A 24,298-nucleotide genomic window follows, 5' to 3' on the forward strand; every position below is an offset into this window, starting at 1 on the left:
AACATTTGACGCCCAATTGGATGATAGGCCCAACTTCCAGTTGATGTTTGGCCCAACAAGAACTTTTCTTGCGAGGCCCAATGTGAAGTTTATGTCTGAGTCTTCTTTCTTCTTCTGCCAAGTTTAGCGACGCTCTCCGTCTCCGGCGAAATTTGCTTCTCTCCGGCAAAAACATCGAGCTGTGAGTTACCTTTTTGTCCTCTGTGGTAATCCCTTTTTCCAATCCTCTTTAGTTGTAAATATTCTTAATAGAAAATTTTAAAAAGAAAAAAGAGAATGCCATTAAAAGGTGCAATTTTTATCATTATATTTTTAGTTTTGCAGCATTATTTTTACTGGTAACACAAGAATCTGTGAACTGGGTTTTTCCCGTTCTTGGTGTTTATTGTTAGTTACTGCATAAAGAGTATCAACTTCAATTTCTGATTTTTCCAATTTAATATGCATTTTAGCTTTCCATGTTAATTAGTATTCTGGGATATTCTTAATTGAAAAAAGAAATAAAAAAAGGAGGATAAGGCCATAAAGGTGTAAACTTTATCATTATATTGCTGGTTTTCAACATGCTTTTTAATAGTAAAACAAGAATTTAAAATTTAGCCGCACCCAGTGTTTACACCGAACCATACTAATTTACTATGGTTAGTTGATAGATTAAGGTTAGATGCATTTTAATTAAGTACTATATTTTAGTGATAAGCCTGTATGTGAAGACATCTATTATATATTCATCGGGTGCGGGTTTGGGGTTGTCATGATTAGTGTATACTATCACTGCATAAAGGGAGATTCCATTTTGATTTATACTTTTTTTTTATTGATTTTTAAAAGTTAATTTTGCAATCTTGTTTACTTCCTATATTGGTTACTCTCAAATCTTCTTAATATTAAAAGGAAAAATGGGAATTAGGTTATTTAAAGGTGTAATATTAATCATTTTTATTGCAAGCTTTCAGCATGCTTTTTAATGGTAGAACAAGAATTTTGAATTGGGGTTGCCAAGCTCAGGGTATACTTTCACTGCATAAAGAAATTGTCAACTCCAATTTGTATGCTTCGTTATGATATTTGCAAGTTAATATGCAATTTTATTTGGTTCCGATGTTTTTATGTTTACTGATATCTTCTTAAAATAAGTAGGAAACAAGAATAATGCCATAAAAGTGCAATATTTATCATCATTTTGCGAGTTTTAGCCACTTGGATTGAAACGGTATATTTCAAGTCATTTAGGAGATCTTTTAATTATTCGTACAACCAAATTCAATCTCTAACCATCTCAAATCGTAGCATCTGAAATCCATGAAATCAACATATCCCAAACATCTAAATCAGTAATCCACTCCTGAGTTAAGGTTAGCATGTCAGGGAAGTTGGTATATTGATTTTGAACCAAAAGAAAAGGAACTTGGTAATTAATCTCTAACATTGTGATTCTTTTAATTATTCGGCAAGATTCAGCATGAAGTGAGGAACTAGGAATGCTACTTGGAGAAAATGATCGCTCTCAGGAAGTTGAACCTCAGGATAGCAGCTTGCCCTTTTCCTTTGCTCCGGTTGTTTGCTTTCAATGGTCATTATGTAGTTTTCAAACACGCAATTCAGTCTGGTTGGAGTAGTGAGTTTGTCAATCGGTTAGGTGGCTTCAGTCGGGGAAACATAGAGATTCAGAGTGGAGTCAAACGCAATGCGTTTGCTCAGATTGCTCCATTTTCTACTGTTGCTGGGACAATCTTAGTCCAGGCTCAAGACCTTGGTAAAATGTCTGAGGAGTTGGAAAATGTGATTGATGAAGATAAACTTGATGATGCATGGGTTTTGTATGAGCGGCACATACAAATGGCCGGGTTTCCTAGAAAATCAATTGTTAATAAACTTGTAGCAGCTTTTGCCGAAAGCTCAGATTTTGGACAGCTGGAGAGGGCTTATGCTTTGGTTGAACAGGTATTTGAGGAGAACAAGCATGACTTGCTTGGGAGGAATACTCTTATCTATCTTGCTTTAGCCCTTGCTAAATGTGGATTACCTATTCCTGCATCTACTCTTGTAAGGAAGCTTGTCGAAACGGAAAAGTATCCACCTGTGAGTGCTTGGTCTGCAATCCTGGCTTATATGTCACAAACCTCTGATGGAGCATACCTTGCTGTTGAATTGGTTCTTGAAATAGGTTACTTGTTCCAAGATGGAAGAGTTGATCCCCGTAAAAAGAGCAACGAACCTCTACTTTCCATGAAGCCTAATACTACTTGTTTTAATATTGCTTTAGCTGGATGTCTTCTGTTTGGAACTACTAGAAAAGCAGAGCAGCTTCTTGACATGATGCCCCGAATTAACTTGAAAGCTGATGCTACCTTACTAATCATAATGGCTCATATTTACGAGAAGAATGGACGAAGGGAGGAGCTCAAGAAGCTTAAGAGAGACATGGAAGAGGCCCCTAATGTGACTGAGATGCAGTTCCGTCAGTTCTATAATTGTTTGCTTTCGTGCTACTTAAAATTTGGAGATCTTGAATCTGCATCCCACATGGTTTTAGAAATGCTTCGGAAGGCAGAGAAAGCTAAAAATTCTCTTGGTGTAGCTAATTTGCTGCTTGGAGCTTCTAGAAGTGGCAATGCATCACTTGCAAATGTTCCCCTCGATGATGCATTTGATCGAAATCCGGATGGATCAGAAAACTTAGTATCGTACGAAGATCTCTGTAGAGACAGAAAGTTTTTAAAGCTGCAGATTATTGCTAAAAACTTACTTGATGTCTTGGTAATTAAGTTGCAGAAGCAAATCGAATTTATTACCAGTGAACGTGGTATTCTCCAGCCTACTGAGAAATTATACGTTAAATTGGTAAAAGCTTTCTTAGAAGCTGGGAGAACAAAAGATCTTGCAGAATTTCTTATTAAGGCAGAGAAGGAAGATTCTCCGGTTTCAGTTGATGATTCTTCCTTGGTTCATGTGATAAACTCTTGTATTTCACTTGGATGGTTAGATCAGGCACACGACCTACTGGATGAAATGCGCTTGGCTGGCGTTAGAACTGGTTCATCTGTTTATTCATCTCTTTTGAAAGCATACTGTAAAGAGAACCGAGCTGGGGAAGTTGCATCTCTGCTTAGAGATGCTCGTAAAGCTGGGGTTCAGGTAGATGCAAGCTGTTACGAAGTATTGATCCAGTCCAGGGCGCTTCAGAAGGACACTCAAGGGGCCCTTGATCTGTTCAAAGAGATGAAAGAGTCTAAGATACCAAGAACGGGTCATCAAGAATTTGAGAAATTGGTCAAAGGGTCTGCAGAAGGAGGTGACGCTAGTTTAGTGATGATGCTTTTGCATGAAATCAAGGAAGGACAAAAAGTAGATTATGGAGTTCATGACTGGAATAACGTAATTCACTTTTTCTGCAAAAAGAGGTTGTTGCAAGATGCTGAAAAGGCTTTTAAGAAGATGAGGATTTTGGGACATGCTCCAAATGCACAGACTTTTCATTCTCTGGTTACAGGTTATGCCGCCATTGGTGGAAAATATGTGGAGGTGACGGAACTATGGGCCGAAATGAAGTCTCTTGCTTTTTCTAGTGGAATGAAGTTTGATCAGGAACTGTTAGATGCTGTGCTTTATACATTTGTTAGAGGTGGTTTCTTTGTTCGAGCGAATGAAGTTGTGGAGATGATGGAGAAACGTAATATGTTTATTGACAAGTACAAGTATCGTACCCTTTTCTTAAAGTACCACAAAACACTCTACAAGGGAAAGGCTCCGAAATTCCAGTCAGAAACACAGATGAAAAAGAGAGAGGCAGCATTGAACTTTAAGAGATGGGCTGGGTTATGCTGAAGCGTCAATTGTCTGTAGCCTCAAGGATATGATCCTGCAATATTGGAACTTATTACTCCGATAATTCCTAAATGGGATGTCAGCGAACTGAATGGAGTTCCATGTTGATCCATATGCCTAGTTTTGACGCAATGAGCTTTCTTTACGATGAGTTAATTAACATGGCGGTTTCGCCTAGAACGTGAACTATGGAGGAGGATGGATTTGATGTAGGAGCAGAGTGGAATTTGGAGCAGGGTATCCCTATCCATCGCTTGATGCTAGCAGATCAAGGCATCTCCGTGGTTTTATTTGTCATTATCATTTTTTGATCATCCAATCCTTGTTATCATAAATGCCTTGCAAATAAGTCTTATTGGTGAGATGCATCCTGCTTTCTCTTTGCATGCTTTTGAGGAAAGCGTCTTAATGATGGTTGATTTAGTCATGATTGAAGATCATCTGTTTATTTTGTGCTCTGGATTTATTTCGGCCCCGATGTTCAGAGTGAAGCATTTATTTTGCTTTACGATAAGAAATCCGTTCATTTAATTGTACAGATGCATTAATCTTCTATCGAATGGCTTATGCCTGAGGTGCCTACATTATTTAACATCCAAAAGAAGGGCTTAGTTTCTGCTAAATCGGTTGGCACTGCCATTACTTTTCTGCTACTCATCATGATTCATTTAAGGGAACCTTACTGAAGTACATGCAAAATTGCTGAACTGAAGTATTTGATTCATAAGATGATTCTGCAAGCACCAATAGTGACAGGTAAAAGAGAATTCTCTCGAATTTTAATACTGTTGGAAACTGTATTTGTCTGGAGCGCTTTGCATAATAACTTTCTCATTTCTATTGCTTCCTCATTTTCTTTTTCAATGATGTGATCTGCACTTGCCATTTCATGAATTTTATGTGTTCGTTCAAGTTCCCATAGCCACTTACAGTCAGCTATCATCTTATCTTACATTAAAAGCATTAGTCAACCTTATCAAAGAGTTAATAGCATTAGTTTACAATAAAGGTGACAGGGGGCCGGTCCGATCCGGTTCGGGTTGAAGAAAAATGTGACCGGCCGGTCACCAATCCGGGCCGGTACCGGTTTTTTCCAGCCGGTTTTACCGGGTCCGGCCCATCCGGTGATTTAATGAACCGGAACGGTTACGGGCCAAAGGGGCCGGGCCGGGCCAATTTTTTTTTTTTATTTATATAACTACCGTAATTTATATTAAGATAAAGTAAAAATATAAAACAAAAAAACAATCTTATAAAAAGAGTGTTTGAATAAAGGATGCAAAGGCTTTAAAATCCTTATATTTGAATATTTCATTAAAATTTTAGATAATAGAATACAATGAAGATGGAAAAAAACTTATAATTTGCAAGTTCTTTTTGTATTTCAAACTTGTAAATTAAAGTTTACATTTAACAACTAAATTAACGAAAAAGAGTAAATTCAAAGTTTAATTATTAAATATAAATCCAGAACTTCAAAGGTTTTGCATTGCCTTAGTAAGTTCTTCATAATCAATATGAACTTCTTGGCCATCTTCTGGAGTGTTAAATTCAGATGGGTGACCATGTGTTAATATATCTCCAAGTTCCCCATCTTCTGGTTTATCAACATCTTCACGTCCCTGATTTCTTCGTTCCGATCTAATCCAATCTCTGAAACATACTAAAACTTCCAAAGCATTGCTTCCCAATGAGTGACGGGTGTCTCCTAGTTGTTGTCTTGCTTTACTAAATGCACTCTCTGATGCAACAGTTGAAATTGACACATTCAGCACGTCCCGAGCTATAGCGGAAAGAACATGAAATTGCTTTTCATTCTCATGCCACCATCCCAACGGTGAAAAGAAAACTCAACAGTAGAAAAGAAATTTCAGCTATATGTACTAAAGCCATAGTAACAGTAGAGTAATATACTCCAGAAAACTCAACAGTAGCTATATAAAATTTATGTAAAAATTGAACAACATCATTAATGGCCTCCCAAGTATAAGTTGTTAACATACGGTTTGGATCAGTACAATGCGCATTAGCAACTTCAGTTTTTGGCAATCTATATTTATAGCAACATTTTAAAAATAAGTATGTATAATTCCATCTAGTTTTCTATTTCCCCGATTACCCCGATTAGTAACCTTATTACAAACTCTTTTTGCAGTATTAAACACATTGTGAAAATTTAACTACTAACAAAAATTAAATATGCAAATAAAATAGTAAATAAGAGAAAGAGTTGGAGGGAGTGCACCAAATTTCGCAATAAATTAAACACTTGACGATCTTCGCAACTCCAATGTTACCACAAAGAAACGTCAATTGTTCAAAGTTCAAACTTCAAACTTCAAATAATACGATAAATTAAATTCCAAAAAAAATGAGAGCCAAATAGTTTCTTGCAACTTAGGTGAAGAATGAGAGAATGACAATTGCGAATTTAAGTTTGAGAAATGAGAGATGAGTGAAGAAATGAAGAAGAGGGGGGTGTATTTATAGTTTTTCAAAGGGCTAAATTAGTAATTACTAAAAGTGTTATTTTTTAAAAAAATTACCCAAAAAGGGCTATTCTTGCAAATTATCCGTTGGACAATGGTCAAATTGGAAGCTGACCGTTGCCAACGGTCAAATGAATTTAAAAAAAAAAAATTCAGAAAATAGCCGTTGAACCGGTTCGGGCCGGGCCGGTTAACCGGTTCAACAATGATTTTCCTTGACCGGGTTTGACCGGTCCGGTTAACCGGTAAGGAAAATGTAAACGTCCCAACCCCTTACCCCCCAAACCCAGCCCTACCCCGCCTCCTACCACTGGTCCGGTCCGGTTTAATACCGGTTTGGGCCGGTCCGGAACCGGGTCAACCCGGCCCGTTAAACATGTATGATTTACAAGAATAATCCAAGCCCTCCAGATTTTGACGTTAACATGTGTTCCCATCTGAAAGTATGCTGGAGAAACTAGAGGTCTCTATTCCATAGGCCTGTTATTTATGTCATATTGAAGCTTAAATGATATGTTGACTATATGGTTTATACACTTCAGTTGTTTGTCTTTTAGTTTCAGGCTGTGCCTTGAGGCTCATGTGATTTTTAAGATGAAGTCTTATGTCATTTGTGTTTTGTCGTATCGGTGGTTGTGAAAAGCTTGATTTAGAACAATGTTGCTTCCCTATTTGAACTGATAACAATTATTGATATCAAAATAATGATACTTAGTAGTTTATATTTCAGTAGTTAAAGGATTTTGACTCGAACTTTAGTTGCTGTGAGAAAGCATGGGAGAAACTATGTTATTGATATTGGATAATAAATACAATACAAGGAGATATTATTCATCTTCCAATGTAGGACAAGACTACACTATACATATCTGTAAACTAACACTCCCCCTCAAGCCGGTGCATACACATCATATGTACCGAGCTTGTTACACATGTAGCTAATACGAGAACCAGTAAGAGACTTAGTGAAAATATCTGCTAGTTGATCATTCGACTTTACAAACTTTGTAACATCTCCTGAAAGTATTTTTTCTCTGACAAAGTGGCAGTCGATCTCAATGTGTTTAGTCTTCTCATGGAACACTGGATTTGACGCAATATGAAGAGCAACTTGGTTATCACACACTAGTTCCATCTTGTTGATTTCTCCGAACTTTAACTCCTTGAGCAACTACTTGACCCAAACTAACTCACACGTCGCTATAGCCATGGCCCGATATTCGGCTTCGGCGCTAGATCGAGCAACTACATTCTGTTTCTTGCTCTTCCACGAGACCAAGTTACCTCCTACTAGAACACAGTGATCCTGCCCAATCAACATCTGTGTACCCAACAATCTGCTCGTGGCCTCGATCCTCGAATAGTAATCTTTTGCCTGGAGCTGACTTTATATACCGAAGAATGCGAACAACTGCATTCCAGTGACTATCACAAAGAGAATCCATAAACTGACTTACAACACTCACCGGAAAAGAAATGTCAGGTCTAATCACTGTGAGGTAATTCAATTTGCCAACCAACCTCTTATATCTCGTAGGGTCTCTAAGAGGCTCCCCCTGTCCAGGCAGAAGCTTAGCATTCGGATCCATATAAGAGTCAATAGGTCTGCAACCCATCATTCCAGTCTGCTCAAGAATGTCTAAGGCATACTTCCGCTGTGAAATAACAATACCTGAGCTAGACTGAGCGACCTCAATACCTAGAAAATACTTCAATCTGCCCAAATCCTTAGTCTGGAAGTGCTGAAAGAGATGTTGCTTCAGATTAGTAATACCATCCTGATCATTGCCAGTAATAACAATATCATCAACATAAATCACTAGATAAATACACAGAATAGGAGCAGAATGCCGATAAAACACAGAGTGATCAGCCTCACTACGAGTCATGCCGAACTCCTGAATAATTGTGCTGAACTTACCAAATCAAGCTCGAGGGGACCGTTTCAAACCATATAGTGACCTGCGCAATCTGCACACATAACCATTAAACTCCCCCTGAGCAACAAAACCAGGTGGTTGCTCCATATAAGCTTCTTCCTCAAGATCACCGTGGAGAAAAACATTCTTAATGTCTAACTGATAAAGAGGCCAATGACGTACAACATCCATGGACAAAAAGAGACGAACAGGTGCTACTTTAGCCACGGGAGAGAAAGTATCACTATAATCAAGCCTAAAAATCTGAGTATATCCTTTTGCAACAAGACGAGCCTTAAGCCGATCAACCTGGCCATCCGGGCCGACTTTGACTGCATAAACCCAACGATAACCAACAGTAAATTTACCTGCAGGAAGAGGAACAAGCTCCCAAGTGCCACTCGCATGTAAAGCAGACATCTCGTCAATCATAGCATGTCGCCATCCTGGATGAGATAGTGCCTCACCTGTAGACTTAGGGATAGAAACAGTGAACAAAGAAATTATAAAAGCATAATGAGGTGACGACATGCGATGATAACTTAAACCGACATAGTGGGGATTAGGATTAAGTGTGGATCGTACACCTTTGCGGAGTGCAATTGGTTGACTAAGAGGAGACAAGTCCGCAGTAGGTGCAGAATCTGATGCGGGGCGTGAATCACCTGGGCTTGATGCTGGATGTGGACGACGATGATAAGTCAAGAGTGGTGGAGCTGCAGAAGGTTGAACTGGATTATGTGGAGGAACTGGAGCTATAGGTGGTGGAGCTACAACTGGAGCTGTAGGTGGTGGAGCTACAAGTGGAGTGACTGAATCTCCAAAAGATGAAACTGGTAGTACCTCAGAAATATCTAAGTGATGACCTGAACCTGTGAAGTATGATTGAGTTTCAAAGAAGGTAACATCAGCGGACATAAGGTACCGCTGGAGGTCAGGAGAGTAGCGTCGATACCCCTTTTGTGTTCTCGAGAAACCTAGAAATACGCACTTAAGAGCACGAGGAGCTAACTTATCTATTCCTGGAGTAAGGTTATGGACAAAACAAGTGCTTCCAAAGATACGGGGTGGAAGAGAGAACAAAGGTAAGTGGGGAAACATGACAGAGAATGGAACTTGATTCTGGATAGCTGAAGATGGCATACGATTAATAAGATAGCAAGATGTAAGAACTGCATCCCCCCAAATACGCAACGGAGCATGAGATTGTATGAGTAGGGTACGGGCAGTTTCAATAAGATGTTTATTCTTTCTTTCAGCTACCCCATTTTGTTGAGATGTGTACGGACAAGATGTTTGATGAATAATCCCATGAGATTTCATAAACTGCTGAAATGGGGAAGACAAATACTCTCGGGCATTATCACTATGAAATGTGCGAATAGAAACCCCAAATTGATTTTGAATTTCAGTGTGGAAGGTCTGGAAAATAGAAAACAACTCAGATCGATTTTTTATCAAAAATATCCAAGTGCACCTGGAATAATCATCAATGAAACTGACAAAGTAGCGGAATCTCAAGGTGGAACTGACCCGACTAGGACCCCAAACATCTGAATGGACTAAAGTAAAAGGTGACTCTGCTCGATTATCAAGACGCCGAGGGAAATGGGAGCGAGTATGCTTACCGAGCTGACATGACTCACACTCTAGAGCTAACAAGTGAGATAAACCAGATATCATTTTCTGAAGTTTTGACAAACTGGGATGTCCCAACCGTTTGTGTAATAAATCTGGTGAATCAGTAACATGACAAGTTGTAGAAGGAAGACAAGATGTGAGTCCATGTGATTTAGCAACGATAAGGTAATAAAGTCCGTTTGATTCACGCCCGGTACGAATGATCCACCCTGTACTGTGTTTCTGTATAAAAACAAGGTCATCAAGAAATAAAACAACGCATTTAAATGATTTGGCTAAGCGACTAACAACTATGAGATTAAAAGGACTATTGGGAACATAAAGGACTGAATATAAAGGTAAGGAAGGAAGTAGGCGTGCTTGACCTATTGCAGTTGCCATGGTTTGAGACCCATTGACCATTGTGAATTTTGGAAGAGATTGAGAATACGAAATAGTAGTGAAAAGAGATTTGTTACCAGAAATATGATCTGATTTACCTGAATCAATGACCCAAGACTTAGAGGATGAAGATTGGGAGAAACAAGTCACGCTATTACCTGTTTGAACAACAGAAGCTATCTCAGAAGATGTCTGCTTACATGCTTTGTACTGAAGGAACTCAATATGAAGGAACTCAATATAATTTGCTAAAGAAACCATCCGACTATTCAAAGCATCGGTTCCCATGTCGCTACGAGATGTCTGCTTACATGCTTTGTACTGAAGGAACTCAATATAATCTGCTAAAGAAACCATCCGACTATTCAAAGCATCGGTTCCCATGTCACTACAATTTGTAGTAGTAGGGTTAACTTGAAATAGTGAAAATAAGTAACTCCTGTGAAAAAACTGAAGAAAAAAACTTGAAAAACACTGTTTACAGCAGGAAAACAGAACGTTGTTCTGCGCCGGAAGCACTGTTCACGCTGGAAACACTGTAGCTCGCCGGAATCTACTGTAGTTGACGGAAAAACTCAAAGTGATCGGAATGAAACAAAACCAGTGAGGGTGGAATCGGAATTACCAGGCGATCCTACTGTTCAACTGGAACTTTTTCAAAATTTGGTCGGAACAGTGCTCACGCGCCGGCGCGTGGGTCAGATCTCGTCGGAATTTTGTTTTTCCAAGCGCGTGAGGGCCCGTGGATGTGTGTTTTCAGGTGCGGTTGACTGAGGTTTGGTCGCCGGAGCCTGAGGAGTCTTATGGTGGTGTTGGTTTTTGCACAACACCAACAAAAAGTGATTTGCTTACGGACAGCCTTCTAAGTCGCCGGAAAATTGCACGGCGAAGAGGTCTTTCTTCCCGGAAGTCGCTGGAATGATGCACAGCGACGGATTTCTCACTAATGCTCTGATACTATGTGAGAAAGCAATAACAACAACAACGACCCAGGAAAATCCCACTAGTGGGGTCTGGGGAGGGTAGTGTGTACGCAGACCTTACCCCTATCCCGAGGAGTAGAGAGGCTGTCTCCGAAAGACCCTCGACTCAAGAAGAAGAAAAGAAAAGAAAAGAAAAGAAGAGAAAAGAGACAATATCAGTACCACCAACAGATACCATAAGAAAAAATTAACAACATCATGAAAGCCAGAAAATAGGTGCAGAGCAAAAGCGGTAACCATTAAATAGAGTCGGCTCTATGAAAAACAAAAGAGTAGTAAGACACAACATTGCCACTAGCTGTCTCAGACAAAAACCCTACCAAGCTAGCCTCACAAATGTACGAACTAAGGAAAGACTCAACTACCTCCTAACCTACAACCCTAATACTCGACCTCCACAGCTCCCTATCAAGGGCTATGTCCTCGGAAATCTGAAGCCTTGCTATGTCATGCCTGATTACCTCTCCCCAATACTTTTTAGGCCGCCCTCTACCTCTTCTCGAGCCTTCCAAGGCCAGCCGCTCACACCTCCTTACCGGAGCGTCTGGGCTTCTCCTCTGAACGTGCCCGAACCATCTAAGCCTCGCTTCCCGCATCTTGTTATCAATGGGAGCCACGCCCACCTTCTCCCGAATATCATCATTCCTGATCTTATCCATCCTAGTGTGCCCGCACATCCACCTCAACATCCTCATCTCTGCTACTTTCATCTTCTGGATATGTGAGTTCTTAACAGGTCAACACTCAGCCCCATACATCATGGCCGGTCTAACCACCGCTCTATAAAACTTACCTTTGAGTATCGGTGGCACTCTCTTGTCACACAGGACTCCAGATGCTAACCTCCACTTCATTCACCCCACTCCAATACGGTGTGTGACATCCTCGTCGATCTCCCCTCCCCCTTGAATAACCGATCGAAGGTACTTGAAACTGCCTCTACTCGGGATGACCTGTGATTCAAGCCTTACATCCACGTCCACTTCCCTCGACTCATCGCTGAACTTGCACTCCAGGTATTCCGTCTTTGTCCTGCTCAGCTTGAAACCCTTAGACTCAAGAGCTTGTCTCTAGGCCTCCAGCCTCTCGTTAACACCGGCTCGCGACTCATCAATCAGAACTATGTCATCAGCGAATAACATACACCATGGCACCTCCCCTTGAATATGATGTGTTAACGCGTCCATCACCAGGGCAAATAAGAACGGGCTGAGCACAGAACCTTGGTGCAATCCCATAACAACCGGGAAATGCTCAGAGTCGCCTCCTACTGTCCTAACCCGAGTCTTAGTCCCATGTGAGAAAGCACGGGAGAAAATATATTATTGATATTGGATAATAAATACAATACACGATGTCGCTATTTATAGCTATACACTACAAGGAGATATTACTCCTCTTCCAATGTGGGACAAGACTACACTATACATATCTGTAAACTAACAGTTGCGTTTGACTTGGTGGGACTACATATTTTGCCTAAATCCATCAGTTGCTAAGCTAATCCTTACTGTAAACGTATGTCGGTCTTATGATAATTCAGGTATGATTCCTCTTGCATGGGAGAGTGTACATCAAAAGTTAAAAGAACATGATTTGATTCTAAGCGTGAAATTTGATAATAATAATCTTGCTACAGAAGATTGAGAGGAACTATCTGAATATCAACAGAAGAAAAGTCTTATCTCAGATTTAGAGTATGGGAGGGTGTAAAATCAATTAGTTTAGTACTATAGATTTTGATATTTTTTGCCCTTGAAAATGGCATAAGAGAAACATTTGCTCCATTGTTAATTCATTCTTTTTTAGGTTGAACAGTTTTCTTGTGGTTTTCTCTCTAATATTAGTCTACATCAAACTAATCAAATTGGATCACAATCTGACAAAACATGTCTACTTCATTTTTTTCCAACAAGCTCAACTCCTCAGAAATCCAACACAGCTTCTAGGTGGAGCTACAGCATACTGATTCTGGTGAGTTTTGATAGAAAACTGAGACTTATTCTTTTACTTTTAGCAGGTAAACTTTGTACATTATCTGGTGATTTGTGATTGAAAGACTGAAAGGCTTATACTTTTAAGTTTACAACTCGTTACAAATCCAACACAGCTTCTAATTTGAGCGACAGTATACTGATTTTGGTGACTTTTGATTGAATATAGATATTTCGAGAATGTATGTAATACTGAAAGATCTGAAAACTTTGATACTTTAAGAAGTAAACTTTCTACGGACTGGTGATATTTTATTGGAACACTGAAAGGCCTATACTTTTAATATGTGAACTTCTTGCTGAGTCTTGTTTACATCTTGTTTACTGCTTTCAGATATATTTATTTGGGGGTTTATGGTGCTGAGTCTCTTCTTTGCCAGGCAACGGCGAGAGATCATTATAAAAATGGAAGAAATAGCTGCCTTGGCTAGAGACAGCGCGCTGAATCATGAGGGCCTCCTGCAATTTATCTAGTAGATCTGCTGGAGTTTAGCATTCTTCGCCTTGTTCTTTGGTGTGTTTCTAAGCTTTAATCCCTATCAGAATTGTTTATGATCCTATCAAATATATGTAAGATTTACTTCTGGTTATGGTTTTGTGCAGGTAAGACGGTTCGAAACATGGTTTCATAGAGAAGTTATTGTGAAGTGATATGGTTAAACATCGAAGTGTAATTTGATATCTCCTAATTATTGTGCAATATTTGTGCTCTATTTCAGCTAATTACTAGAGGGATTCTGTAGTTTAGTTAAACTTTCCTCTCATACTTGTTATGTTCTAAGGATTAGTTGGCTCTAATTTATTGTTGTATGTATTTTGAGTTAGGTATGAACAATGAAGGTGTTACATTGTTGTGTTGTATTGCCTTTGAAGACTTTGATCATTTAATGTAACTATTTTTTGTGCGTGTGAATTCATTAATATAGTTTAACGGAGAGTGCGAAAGGAAAATGATGCTTCAACTTTTAACTATATTTATATTTCTTTGATTTTTTCATGATGGTGGTGTCCGGGTCAGCTTGCATGCACCTCGATTAATTCATCGGGTACTTTACTACCTCCCACCAGAATAGGTACATAGTAACTCTACACAACATCAAGACTTGTTCAGATAGGAAGAAATCACCTCATATTTTTTTACATACAAATAACAAGAATCATAAAATCCTCTTCTCGCAAACTTATAACTATCAAGCCTTTTAAATGTTTTGGTATAGACATCATTCTTTACTTCACTTTGTTTTGTGCTAGGGGATAAGGGAGGAGAATATTGGAATTTATCCCTTCATCTTTTAATGTGTGAAAGTACTTTCGGGACATCCCACTAAAAAATCTCAATCAAAAGTGTGAAAATATGAAAATTGTAGTTTGACAGGGAAAACTTCTCTATTATAAAAGTATTTTCTTCTTTAAAGAGAAAATGTGTTGCAACTTGCAACTTCTAATAAATTTGAGTAGTAGACCATCCAAGGAAAGTCAAAATTTCTAAAAGTCATTAGTGCCAAAAAGAGGTGGATAAAGAAAAAGCTAAGTAGCAAACAACTCCCATTTCCTTGATAAAGTACTTGAAAATCATGAAAAATTCTCAAGTCTTTATTCATTCTGTTTCTTGTCCTTATTTTAAAGACTGGAATTTTAAGCCTTTATTTTATGGTATGATTCAAACATCAAAGGAGAAGCAAACAACTCCCATTTCATCGACATTGCCCAGTTCTGATCCCATTGAAAAGGACACATTTTGCATTGTTTATTTTAAGAGTCATTTTCTCATAGGCCTGATTGAAAATCTCTGAGGTTGACAAATTAAAAGTCAAATTTGGCAGCTTGTTTTAACAACCTTATAGTGCTTTGGCACAGATAGTTGAGCCAAAAGAAGTCTTACAATGTGGTAATAGGAAGCCTTAGAATACCAAAAAATGACCATTAGCAGCAGAAATGTGCAACATTTTGCTCATGTAATTCTTGTTATTCTTCACTGTTTCTATACAGGATTTTGCACAGAAGTAGATAGCATTACTAGCACTCAATCTCTGAGAGATCCTGGGATTTTATCGTCTCCAGATGGCGTCTTCAAGTTGGGATTTTTCAGTCCTCTAAACAGCACTAATAGGTATGTTGGCATATGGTACAATTTTTCTGAAACAATTGTCATTTGGGTGGCTAATAGAGACAAACCTTTAAGTGATTCTTCTGGGGTTGTGGAGATATCTAGCGATGGAAATGTTGTTGTTACGAACGGAGAGGAGGAGATTCTTTGGTCATCAAATACTTCAACAACCTCTCAGGTAAACTCAATTGCCTTTCTCCAAGAATCTGGTAACTTTGTTCTGGTAGATCGTCTGAACAATGCGACCACAATATGGCAAAGTTTTGAACATCCTTCTGATTCACTTGTCCCTGAAATGAGAATAAGTGAAAACACTAGGACAGGCGAAAGGATAGAAGTAAAATCTTGGAGAAGCCCTTGGGATCCTGCTTTTGGAAACTTTTCTTTAGGCATGAAATCTGAAATCATTCCTCAGGTATATATTTGGAATGGTAACCGTCCCTATTGGCGAAGTGGTCAATGGAATGGCCAGATTTTCATTGGAGTTCAGGATATGTATTCTGTGTCCGTTGATGGATTTAGTGTAGTGAATGATCGCGAAGGTACTGTATATCTTACTGGACCTGTTGGTTTTAATTTCTTAACGAAATTCATCTTGGATTGGAAAGGAAACATAGTTCAATCATTTTGGGACGAGAATGGGACAAATTGGAAGGTATTATGGTCAGCTCCCAATAATGATTGTGAAGTTTATGGAACGTGTGGTCCATTTGGGAGCTGCAACTATTTGGAGTCTCCGATTTGTTCTTGTCTGAAAGGTTTCGAGCCAAAGCATAGGGAAGAATGGGAAAAGGGGAATTGGACTAGCGGTTGTGTTAGGAGGAGAGCTTTGCAATGTGAAGTGAAGAATAACTTAGGGAATTCAAGTAAAGAAGATGGATTTCTAAAGATGGAGTTCATGAAATTGCCTGATTTTGCAGAGAGGTCATCTACTGCAGAAGACCAATGTAGAAGCCAATGCTTGCGTAGTTGTTCCTGCATTGCGTATGCATATGACTCAGGTATCGGCTGTATGTCGTGGAGTAACAACTTGATTGACATTCAGCGGTTCCAAAGCTGGGGGAAAGATCTCTATATTCGCATGGCACATTCAGAGCTTGGTATGTATTCTGGTGCTCAATATCCTCTCAGCCCATTTTAGTTAGGGAGAATGACACAAATAGGATACTTTTGTGTCACTCTTATTTTTTGACCCCGGTAATAATAGTTTTGGGAAAATATCCTGGTGCCTGATTTTAAAGCATGCATGCTAGAAATCCAGCAAGTTATGGTGATTGTCAGGATTTATGGCAAATCCTGACGATCACCAGAATTTTCAGCCACATTGTTGAAAAAATCTGGTGTTCGTCAGTAATTTTCCACAAATCCTGACAGATTGCCAGAATTTTTTCACCATTGTGGCTGAATCCTGGTGCTTCAAAATTCTGGCAATTGCCAGAACCGCTTCCCAAAATTCTGACCAGCTTGCTTCAAAATTCTGGCCGGAGGTTATTTCCCCACGACTTTTCTTAAGGGGGTCAAAAGTTCCATGCAGCATAATCCTTTTCCAGCCATTGTAGCTTAATCTATCATTTAAGATGCCATTGACTTAATAGAATTCCATGTATATACTTTTAAGTTTGTGGCTTCAGTAAAGAACTGATACTGGTTCACCTTTTGTGTTTGCTCTACATTGCAGATCATCATAAAGACATAAAGAAAATTGTAATTCCAGTAATCGTTGGTACTCTTACACTCTGTGCTTGTCTGCTCCTTTTCTGTATAAGGATGGTCAGACGTAGAGGTAAAAAAGACTAAAAAGTTTGTATTATACAATTAGAAACATTTTGTTAGCTGCAGTTAACTTGTATCCCTTCTGATATTAGGAGTGAAGAGCAAGGAGGTAGTTTTACTTGGTAACAGAATGGAAGAATTACCAGTCTTCAACTTCGAAACGCTTGCAAATGCAACAGCCCGATTTTGTGAGAATAATAAGCTTGGTCAGGGCGGTTTTGGTCCAGTTTACAGGGTACGATTTTCATCTCTCTCGATCACTTTCCAAATTTCAGTAGCTGAAATTGGTACTTGCCTTTCAGGGAAAATTGGAAGATGGGAAAGAAATAGCAGTCAAGAGGCTTTCAAAAGCCTCTGGACAAGGGCTAGAAGAGTTCATGAATGAAGTGTTGGTGATCTCTAAAGTCCAACATAGAAACCTTGTTAGACTCTTGGGATGTTTTGTGGATAAAGAGGAGAAGATGTTAATTTATGAATATTTGCCAAAGAAAAGCTTGGATGTGTTTCTCTTTGGTTAGTAGTTACTCTTCAAATCTTTTTACTTCTCGTACGCAGTTCTTAAATGAAGGGGAGCCTAGGCGTAACTGCTAAAGTTGCTGCTATGTGACCAGAAGGTCACGGGTTTGAGACGTGGAAACAGCCTCTTGCAGAAATGTAGGTTAAGGCTGCGTACAATAGACCTTTGTGGTCCGGTCCTTCCTCGGACCCCGCGCATAGCGGGAGCTAAATGCAACACCTTTCGTACGCAGTTCTTAATCTTCTTCTCAGCATTCTCTATTCATCTTTTACAAACATTCTTAGATGAAGTATACCAAGGAGTTTTGGATTGGAGGAAACGCTCCATTATCATCGAAGGGGTTGGCCGAGGACTCCTTTATCTTCACAGAGATTCAAGATTGAAAATAATCCATAGAGATTTAAAGCCAAGTAACATTTTGCTCGATAACAACTTCAATCCAAAGATTTCAGATTTTGGCATGGCTAGGATTTTCGGATCTGACCAAGATCAAGCAAACACAAAGAGAGTAGTTGGTACTTAGTAAGTGGATATTGATCAATATATACCATAACTTCACATGATTTCTCCCACAAAATGACCATATTCAACATTTACTAACTATTATTTCTGGTTTTTGAAAGGTTATCTGGTTAATGTAACATTTCTATACTAACTCAATGACATTTTTTCAGTGGATACATGGCCCCGGAATATGCAATGGAAGGAAGATTCTCTGAGAAATCGGATGTTTTTAGCTTTGGAGTTTTAGTGTTAGAGATCATAAGTGGCCGAAAAAGTACAAGTTCTTGGAGTGAGACATCCTCTTTGAGCCTTTTGGGATATGTAAGACTCCTCTTATGTGCTAATATTCAAAAAACTAATATATGTCATTGCTATTTGTGCTTCTTTAAATTTGCTGTGTTTTTTTTTTTTTTACTGTTTTCAGGCATGGAAGTTGTGGAAAGAAGAAGATTTATCAATTTTTATCGATCCAGTTATATTGAATCCGAGCATGGAAATGGAGATCAGAAAATGCATACAAATTGGTTTACTGTGTGTTCAAGAATTTGCTGAAGACAGGCCAAGTATTTCATCTATTCTTGCCATGCTTACTAGTGAAAATACAAGTCTGCCAACACCCTTACAGCCTGCTTTTACTGAAAGACAAGTTAGTTTCTTCACAGTGTGTAACAAGAATAGAGAAAATGAGTGGAGTTTGAACCATACAAGTATCACAACTCTTACCGGTAGATAACAAGAACATGAATATGTGAAATTACTTTTGTAAGGAATATACAATTTATGAGATTTCATTTGTATAAGTACATGATAATCCATCCATCTCAATTTGTGTGACACTTCTTTTACGGCCAGACCTCTCTATAACAACATGTATATATAATAGTCATTCACTATAAAAGTCATATTTTTTTCGGAACCGATTTTTATATTATGTTATAATGTATGTCCTCTATAACAACACTTCACTATAGCAGCCAAAAAATATCGGAATAAACAAGGTTGTTATAGAGAGATTTGACTGTATTTTGATAATGTTTGACACGATTCATTTTTTATGCAACTTCCATAAGTTTCAATAATTCAAATTCATCGAACCGCTCAAATATTAAAGTTTGCTATGACATTTCCTCCTTATCAGGTAGGGGTAAGACCTGCGCACACACTTCCCTCCCCACACCCCACTTGTGGGATTACACTAGGCCTATTATTGTTGTTATTATTGTTGTTGTTGCCATGACATTTCCTCTATTGGACTAACTTTTCAACCTTTAATATAGTCTTATCTTAACACAATATACTTAAGTCAAAATAACATGTTAAATATTCGTGTTCAATCAAATATAATAATTTGAACGGCAAAGGGCCAAATACACCTCTCTACTTTCGAAAATGGTCTAACAATACCCCTCGTTATACTATTGGGTTATCTATACCCCTGCAGTCATACTTTGGGTTCAAATATACCCCTCATTTAAACGGAGGGACACATGTCATCTTTCTGTTGATCAATTCTAACTATCTCCTAATTAATTAAAAAGATCCATTACCCATACCCGAAAAATAATATTTTTTTTTTTTTGTAAAAACTGGAAAAAATTGAAATTATTTTTACTAAAAACTGAAAAAAAAAATATTTTTTTTCAGTTTTTAAAAAAAAAACTGCTTTAGAAAAAACTGAAAAATATTTTCTAAAACAATGCTTTTGTAAAAACTGGAAAAAAAAAGCTGAAAATCAATTTTCTAAAGTAATTTTTTTTGTAAAAACTGAACTTTTTTACTAAAAACTGAAAAAAACGAAAAAATATATTTTTTTTCCCCAGTTTTTACAAAAAAAACTGCTTTAAAAAAAGCTGAAAAATATTTTCTAAAACAATATTTTTGTAAAAACTAGAAAACAAACTAAAAAGTAATTTTCTAAAGCAATATTTTTGTAAAAACTGAAAAAATAAATATTTTTTTTTTCATTTTTTAGTTAAAAATATTTCAGTTTTTTCCAGTTTTTAAATGTTTTAAAAAATTGCCTTTTTAGTTTTTACAAAAATATTATTTTAGAAAATATTTTTCAGTTTTTTTAAAGCAGTTTTTTTGTAAAAACTGGAAAAAAAATATTTTTGTTTTTTTTTTTTCAGTTTTTAGTAAAAAACAAATTTAGTTTTTTCCAGTTTTTGCAAAAAAAAAAAAATTATTTTTCGGGTATGGATAATGTGTCTTTTTAATTAATTAGGAGATATTTTAGAATTGGCCTACAGGACGATGACACGTGTCCCTCCGTTTAAATGAGGGGTATATTTGAACCCAAAGTATGAATGCATGGGTATAGATAACTCAATAGTATAACGAGGGGTATTATTAAACCATTTTCGAAAATAGAGGACTATATTTGGCCCTTTGTCATAATTTGAAATGGAACAATGCCACACTACAATGGGAGTAACCATATGGGTAATATAGGTTTGCAAGTGGAATTAGGGCAATTATAGTACTAATAGTGTATTGTAGGGTCGGTAGAAATACTTTTTCAATTAAGATTGTATATCGATTGAGTAGCAACAAACATTATCCATATAGTAGCGGATCAAAGTATGCAACGAATGCAAGTCATGCATCGTACCATATTTTCTCAAGAGAAACTTTCTATTTTTTCTACTCTAACTATCAAGTTAAGTCAAGTTACAATGCGATTAAATAAAATTACAAGTAGAAGTGAACTAATATTTTGATCATTCAAAACATCAATTAAAATGTGAATGGAGTGACATCTCAAGAAAGAGAATTGAAGTGGATAAATAAACAAAAAGGCTTCAAAGAATCAACAAAAAAAGAAGGATTTTTTCTCCTTTAATTTACGAAAGAAGAAAGTAAGGATTATCTCCAAATAGTTTCCTTAACTCTAAATTGTTTATCTTAGTTTAACTTATGATATAAATCTCCTACACAATGGTTTTGTTTATGATAGAATAGAAGAAAGATTGAGTGAAATTTTATGTATTTGCTGATGATTAACGTCTGTACAAGCTATTGTATAAATACATAGAGAAAAGAATCTATTGTATAACTACCTAGCCAGCTATACATTTCTTATTAGCTGCATTGTAACTAACTGAAGGATAAATCAAAGAATAATTTAATTTATATATACACAAATTAATATGTGTAGGTTTTGTCCCTTCTACTTCCTTCTAGTAGGCCCAAAGAATGTTGTTCCAATTTGGGCCCAAAGTTGTTACGACCAAATTGAGAAGAGAAGCCTGAACCCAAATATTGATCACCCGATAGATCTATTTCCTTGTCGCCATCAGATTATCACATACAATTGCATCTCCTCCGTTCATTGACATTAAAACTTAACTTCTTTCTTTCAGACACAAATCTTCGAACTCAACCTAAATATGAGAACTATCCATAATCATCGTCAATGAACCTTTGTTTCTCCATTGATACACCTTCATTTCTACTAGTATCAACACCAAAATTTGTATCATCACCAACACCCCCTTCAAGTTGGAGGGGGAGAAAGAATCCCCAACTTGACCGACAGATTGTGATGAATGGGTCTGGTGAGAGAGTTATTAAAGAGATCGACGAGTTGAGAGTAAGATCGGATATAAGTGTCACGACTCCAAGTTTCTTCCGTAGGATGTCGTAACGGCACCTAATCTCTAGGACTAGGTAAGCCTATCAATATGCAGAATAAGTGAAATAATAATTTAGAGTCTCAAAACTTCAGCAACTACATAAATAAAATATGTAACTCAATATGTACAACTCCCAAAACCTGGTGAAATATAAGTCGCAAGCTCTAAGAAGAGTACCGAACAAATCCTATACATCACTATCTATAATAGGGAAATAAAATAAGAAAAAACAGGATAGAAGGGGACTCCGAGGCCTGCGGACGCGGGCAGGTATACCTAGGAGTCTCCAAAGCAAACTAGGCTCACTAGTGTCGAGACTGATAGGAAGTACCTGGATCTGCACGAAATGATGTGCAGAAGCGTAGCATGATTACACCACAACGGTACCCCATAAGTGCCAAGCCTAACCTCTATAGAATAGTGATGGGGTCCGGTCAAGGCCCTACTGGAGATAATAAGAAATAAGATGAAAGATATAACGATATAATGATAATGACAATGGAAGTGAAACAACAAGGAATTTACCAAAAGTTAACAACACAGAATTAAGGTAGTTAATACAACATGGAAGGAAATAAGGATTAACATGTTAAGAAAAACAAACAACCAAGATAAATACAGCGAATAGAGAAAGATCAATAAGGGCCACTACCGAGGTACTCCCTCGTAGTCCCAAATCATAAAAAGTAACTCACAATCTTTCCTTATATCACCGTGGGAGCCTTTATATTTAGTTTTGAAAATTATTTTCCCCCAAATAGCATCCCGTGTTTTAGCCCACCTTATCACACCGCATGGCTTCTAGTAGTTCTCCTACTAGCCATGCGTATCAAGCCCACTTTATCTCACCGCATTCGTTTCAACACTCAGATCTTATACCACCGCATACATATCAATATCATAACGTATCAAAAATTGCATCTTAAATGCCCGATATCACAATTTGCTAGAAAAATCAAACAATAACAGAATTTTACAATAAAGAGCCCACGGCTCAACCACAATGTACACAAAGTCTAAACAATAATAACTGGAAGAATAACTCAATAGAATAATATTTCACAACTTAGCACTTTGCCTCAATAGGAATTGCGGCCTTTGCAACTCAATACCAGTTTCAACAACAAGATGTTTCAAGGAATAGCAATTTCAAGTAAATATTTAACAGTAAAATAGTAAATACGGAATAAGAAAACAAGAATTTTAACTAAACAAGTAGAGCAATTAGCAAGTAAGAGATAGTACAAGTAGACATGTGAAATTAGACTAAATATGATGACTATAACATGTTAAAGTAATTCAATTAAGGCATGATATGAATCTACATAGCTAAAAATTGAAAATTTCAATATTAAGCCCGTGTATGCACTCGTGTACACACTCGTCACCTTGGGTACATGGCTTTCACATATCACAATTATCACAACAATACCAAAATCCTAAGAAGAAATTTCCCCACACAAGGTTAGACAAGTCACTTACATCAAACCACGTTAAATCAATCAACTAAAAGGCCTTTTCCTCGATTTTCCAACTCCAAACGGCTCGAATCTAGGCAAAACAATTACACACTATAAATATAACTATAGGAAAGTAATTTAAACAATGAAATTACGATCTTTACAAAGAATTGAAAAATCGCCCCAAAAAGTCAACCCGGGCCCGCGTCTCGGAACCAGACTAAAATTATAAAATTCGAACACCCATTCGTTATCAAGTCCAATCCTACAAGAATTAATCAAATCCGACCTCAATTTGCCTTTCAAAACTCGAAAATTTAGCCTAAGGAGTTTCTACCATTTCCCCCGAATTTCTAACTCCAAAGCACTAATTAAATGAAGAAATTATCAATAGATTCATATGAATTAATCAAAAATGAGTTAGAATTCCTTACCCCAAAGTTCTCTATGAAAATCCCTCAAATTTTTTCCTCAAACCGAGCTCTCTAAGTCCCAAAATGAATTATGAATCAAAACCCTCGAATCTCATATTTCTGCCCAGCGATCCATGCATCTACGGCCTTTGTGCCGCTTCTGCGATGCCACACCTGCCGAAAAACCATCGCAGGTGCGGAAAACACTTAAGTCCACAATTTCCTCTTTTGCGGACCATGGCTCGCACCAGCGAGCCCGCTTCTGCGGAGAACCTCACCACTTCTGCGACCATAGCCCAGGCCAGCCTTGCCCGCATCTACGATCTTCTCTCCGCACCTGCGGACTCGCAGATGCAGATAACTCCTGAAACCTGCGCTCCCAGCTAGGCTAAGCCAAATCCGCTTCTGCGACCAGTTGCTCACTTTTGCTAGCCTGCACCTATGGCCAAACCTTTTGCAGGTGCGATGACACCAGAACAGCCCAGCTTTAGCAGAATTCAACAAGTCCAAATTGTTTCGGATTATATCCGAATCATACCTAGGGGCCCCGGGACCCCATTCGAGTGTACCAACAAGTTCCAAAACACATAACGGACCTAATCGAGGCCTAAAATCACATCAAACAACGTCAATTCTACGAATCGCAACCCAAAT

The 24,298-nt window shown here is 37.9% G+C and overlaps 2 protein-coding genes across 11 annotated transcripts; both read left to right on the forward strand.

Annotated features, from left to right (window-relative positions):
- Positions 1 to 99: 99 nt before the first annotated feature.
- On the forward strand, positions 100 to 14,186 carry LOC104099534 (pentatricopeptide repeat-containing protein At1g03100, mitochondrial). 10 transcript variants are annotated; one of them, XM_009606558.4, is made up of 5 exons: positions 100 to 206; positions 1,456 to 4,584; positions 13,158 to 13,215; positions 13,570 to 13,749; positions 13,839 to 14,186. In XM_009606558.4, exon 2 carries the CDS (start codon positions 1,498 to 1,500, stop codon positions 3,826 to 3,828), a length of 2,331 nt encoding a protein of 776 aa, XP_009604853.1. In that variant the 5' UTR covers positions 100 to 206; positions 1,456 to 1,497; the 3' UTR covers positions 3,829 to 4,584; positions 13,158 to 13,215; positions 13,570 to 13,749; positions 13,839 to 14,186. The 10 variants fall into 10 exon arrangements, with proteins under 10 accessions (XP_009604853.1, XP_009604846.1, XP_070055754.1 ...); XM_009606551.4 differs by having other exon boundaries at positions 13,616 to 13,749; XM_009606552.4 differs by having other exon boundaries at positions 103 to 206; positions 1,462 to 4,584; positions 13,616 to 13,749.
- A 479-nt stretch (positions 14,187 to 14,665) lies between these two features.
- LOC104099533 (G-type lectin S-receptor-like serine/threonine-protein kinase At1g11330) lies at positions 14,666 to 19,034 on the forward strand. The gene is made up of 7 exons (XM_009606549.4): positions 14,666 to 16,442; positions 17,021 to 17,125; positions 17,208 to 17,350; positions 17,418 to 17,628; positions 17,917 to 18,154; positions 18,307 to 18,457; positions 18,561 to 19,034. Exons 1-7 carry the CDS (start codon positions 15,152 to 15,154, stop codon positions 18,867 to 18,869), a joined length of 2,448 nt encoding a protein of 815 aa, XP_009604844.3. The 5' UTR covers positions 14,666 to 15,151; the 3' UTR covers positions 18,870 to 19,034.
- Positions 19,035 to 24,298: the final 5,264 nt, after the last annotated feature.

Source organism: Nicotiana tomentosiformis, chromosome 4, assembly GCF_000390325.3.
Source record: "Nicotiana tomentosiformis chromosome 4, ASM39032v3, whole genome shotgun sequence".
In the NCBI taxonomy this organism is placed as follows: domain Eukaryota; kingdom Viridiplantae; phylum Streptophyta; class Magnoliopsida; order Solanales; family Solanaceae; genus Nicotiana; species Nicotiana tomentosiformis.

Bases quoted from the DNA above. Each gene is read 5' to 3' on its own strand.
- LOC104099534 (XM_009606558.4), top strand. From the start codon at position 1,498: ATGATCGCTCTCAGGAAGTTGAACCTCAGGATAGCAGCTTGCCCTTTT.
- LOC104099533 (XM_009606549.4), top strand. From the start codon at position 15,152: ATGACCATTAGCAGCAGAAATGTGCAACATTTTGCTCATGTAATTCTT. The intron at 16,443-17,020 runs GTATGTATTCTG...TCTACATTGCAG, and splicing joins CATGGCACATTCAGAGCTTG to ATCATCATAAAGACATAAAG. The intron at 17,126-17,207 runs GTAAAAAAGACT...TTCTGATATTAG, and splicing joins AAGGATGGTCAGACGTAGAG to GAGTGAAGAGCAAGGAGGTA.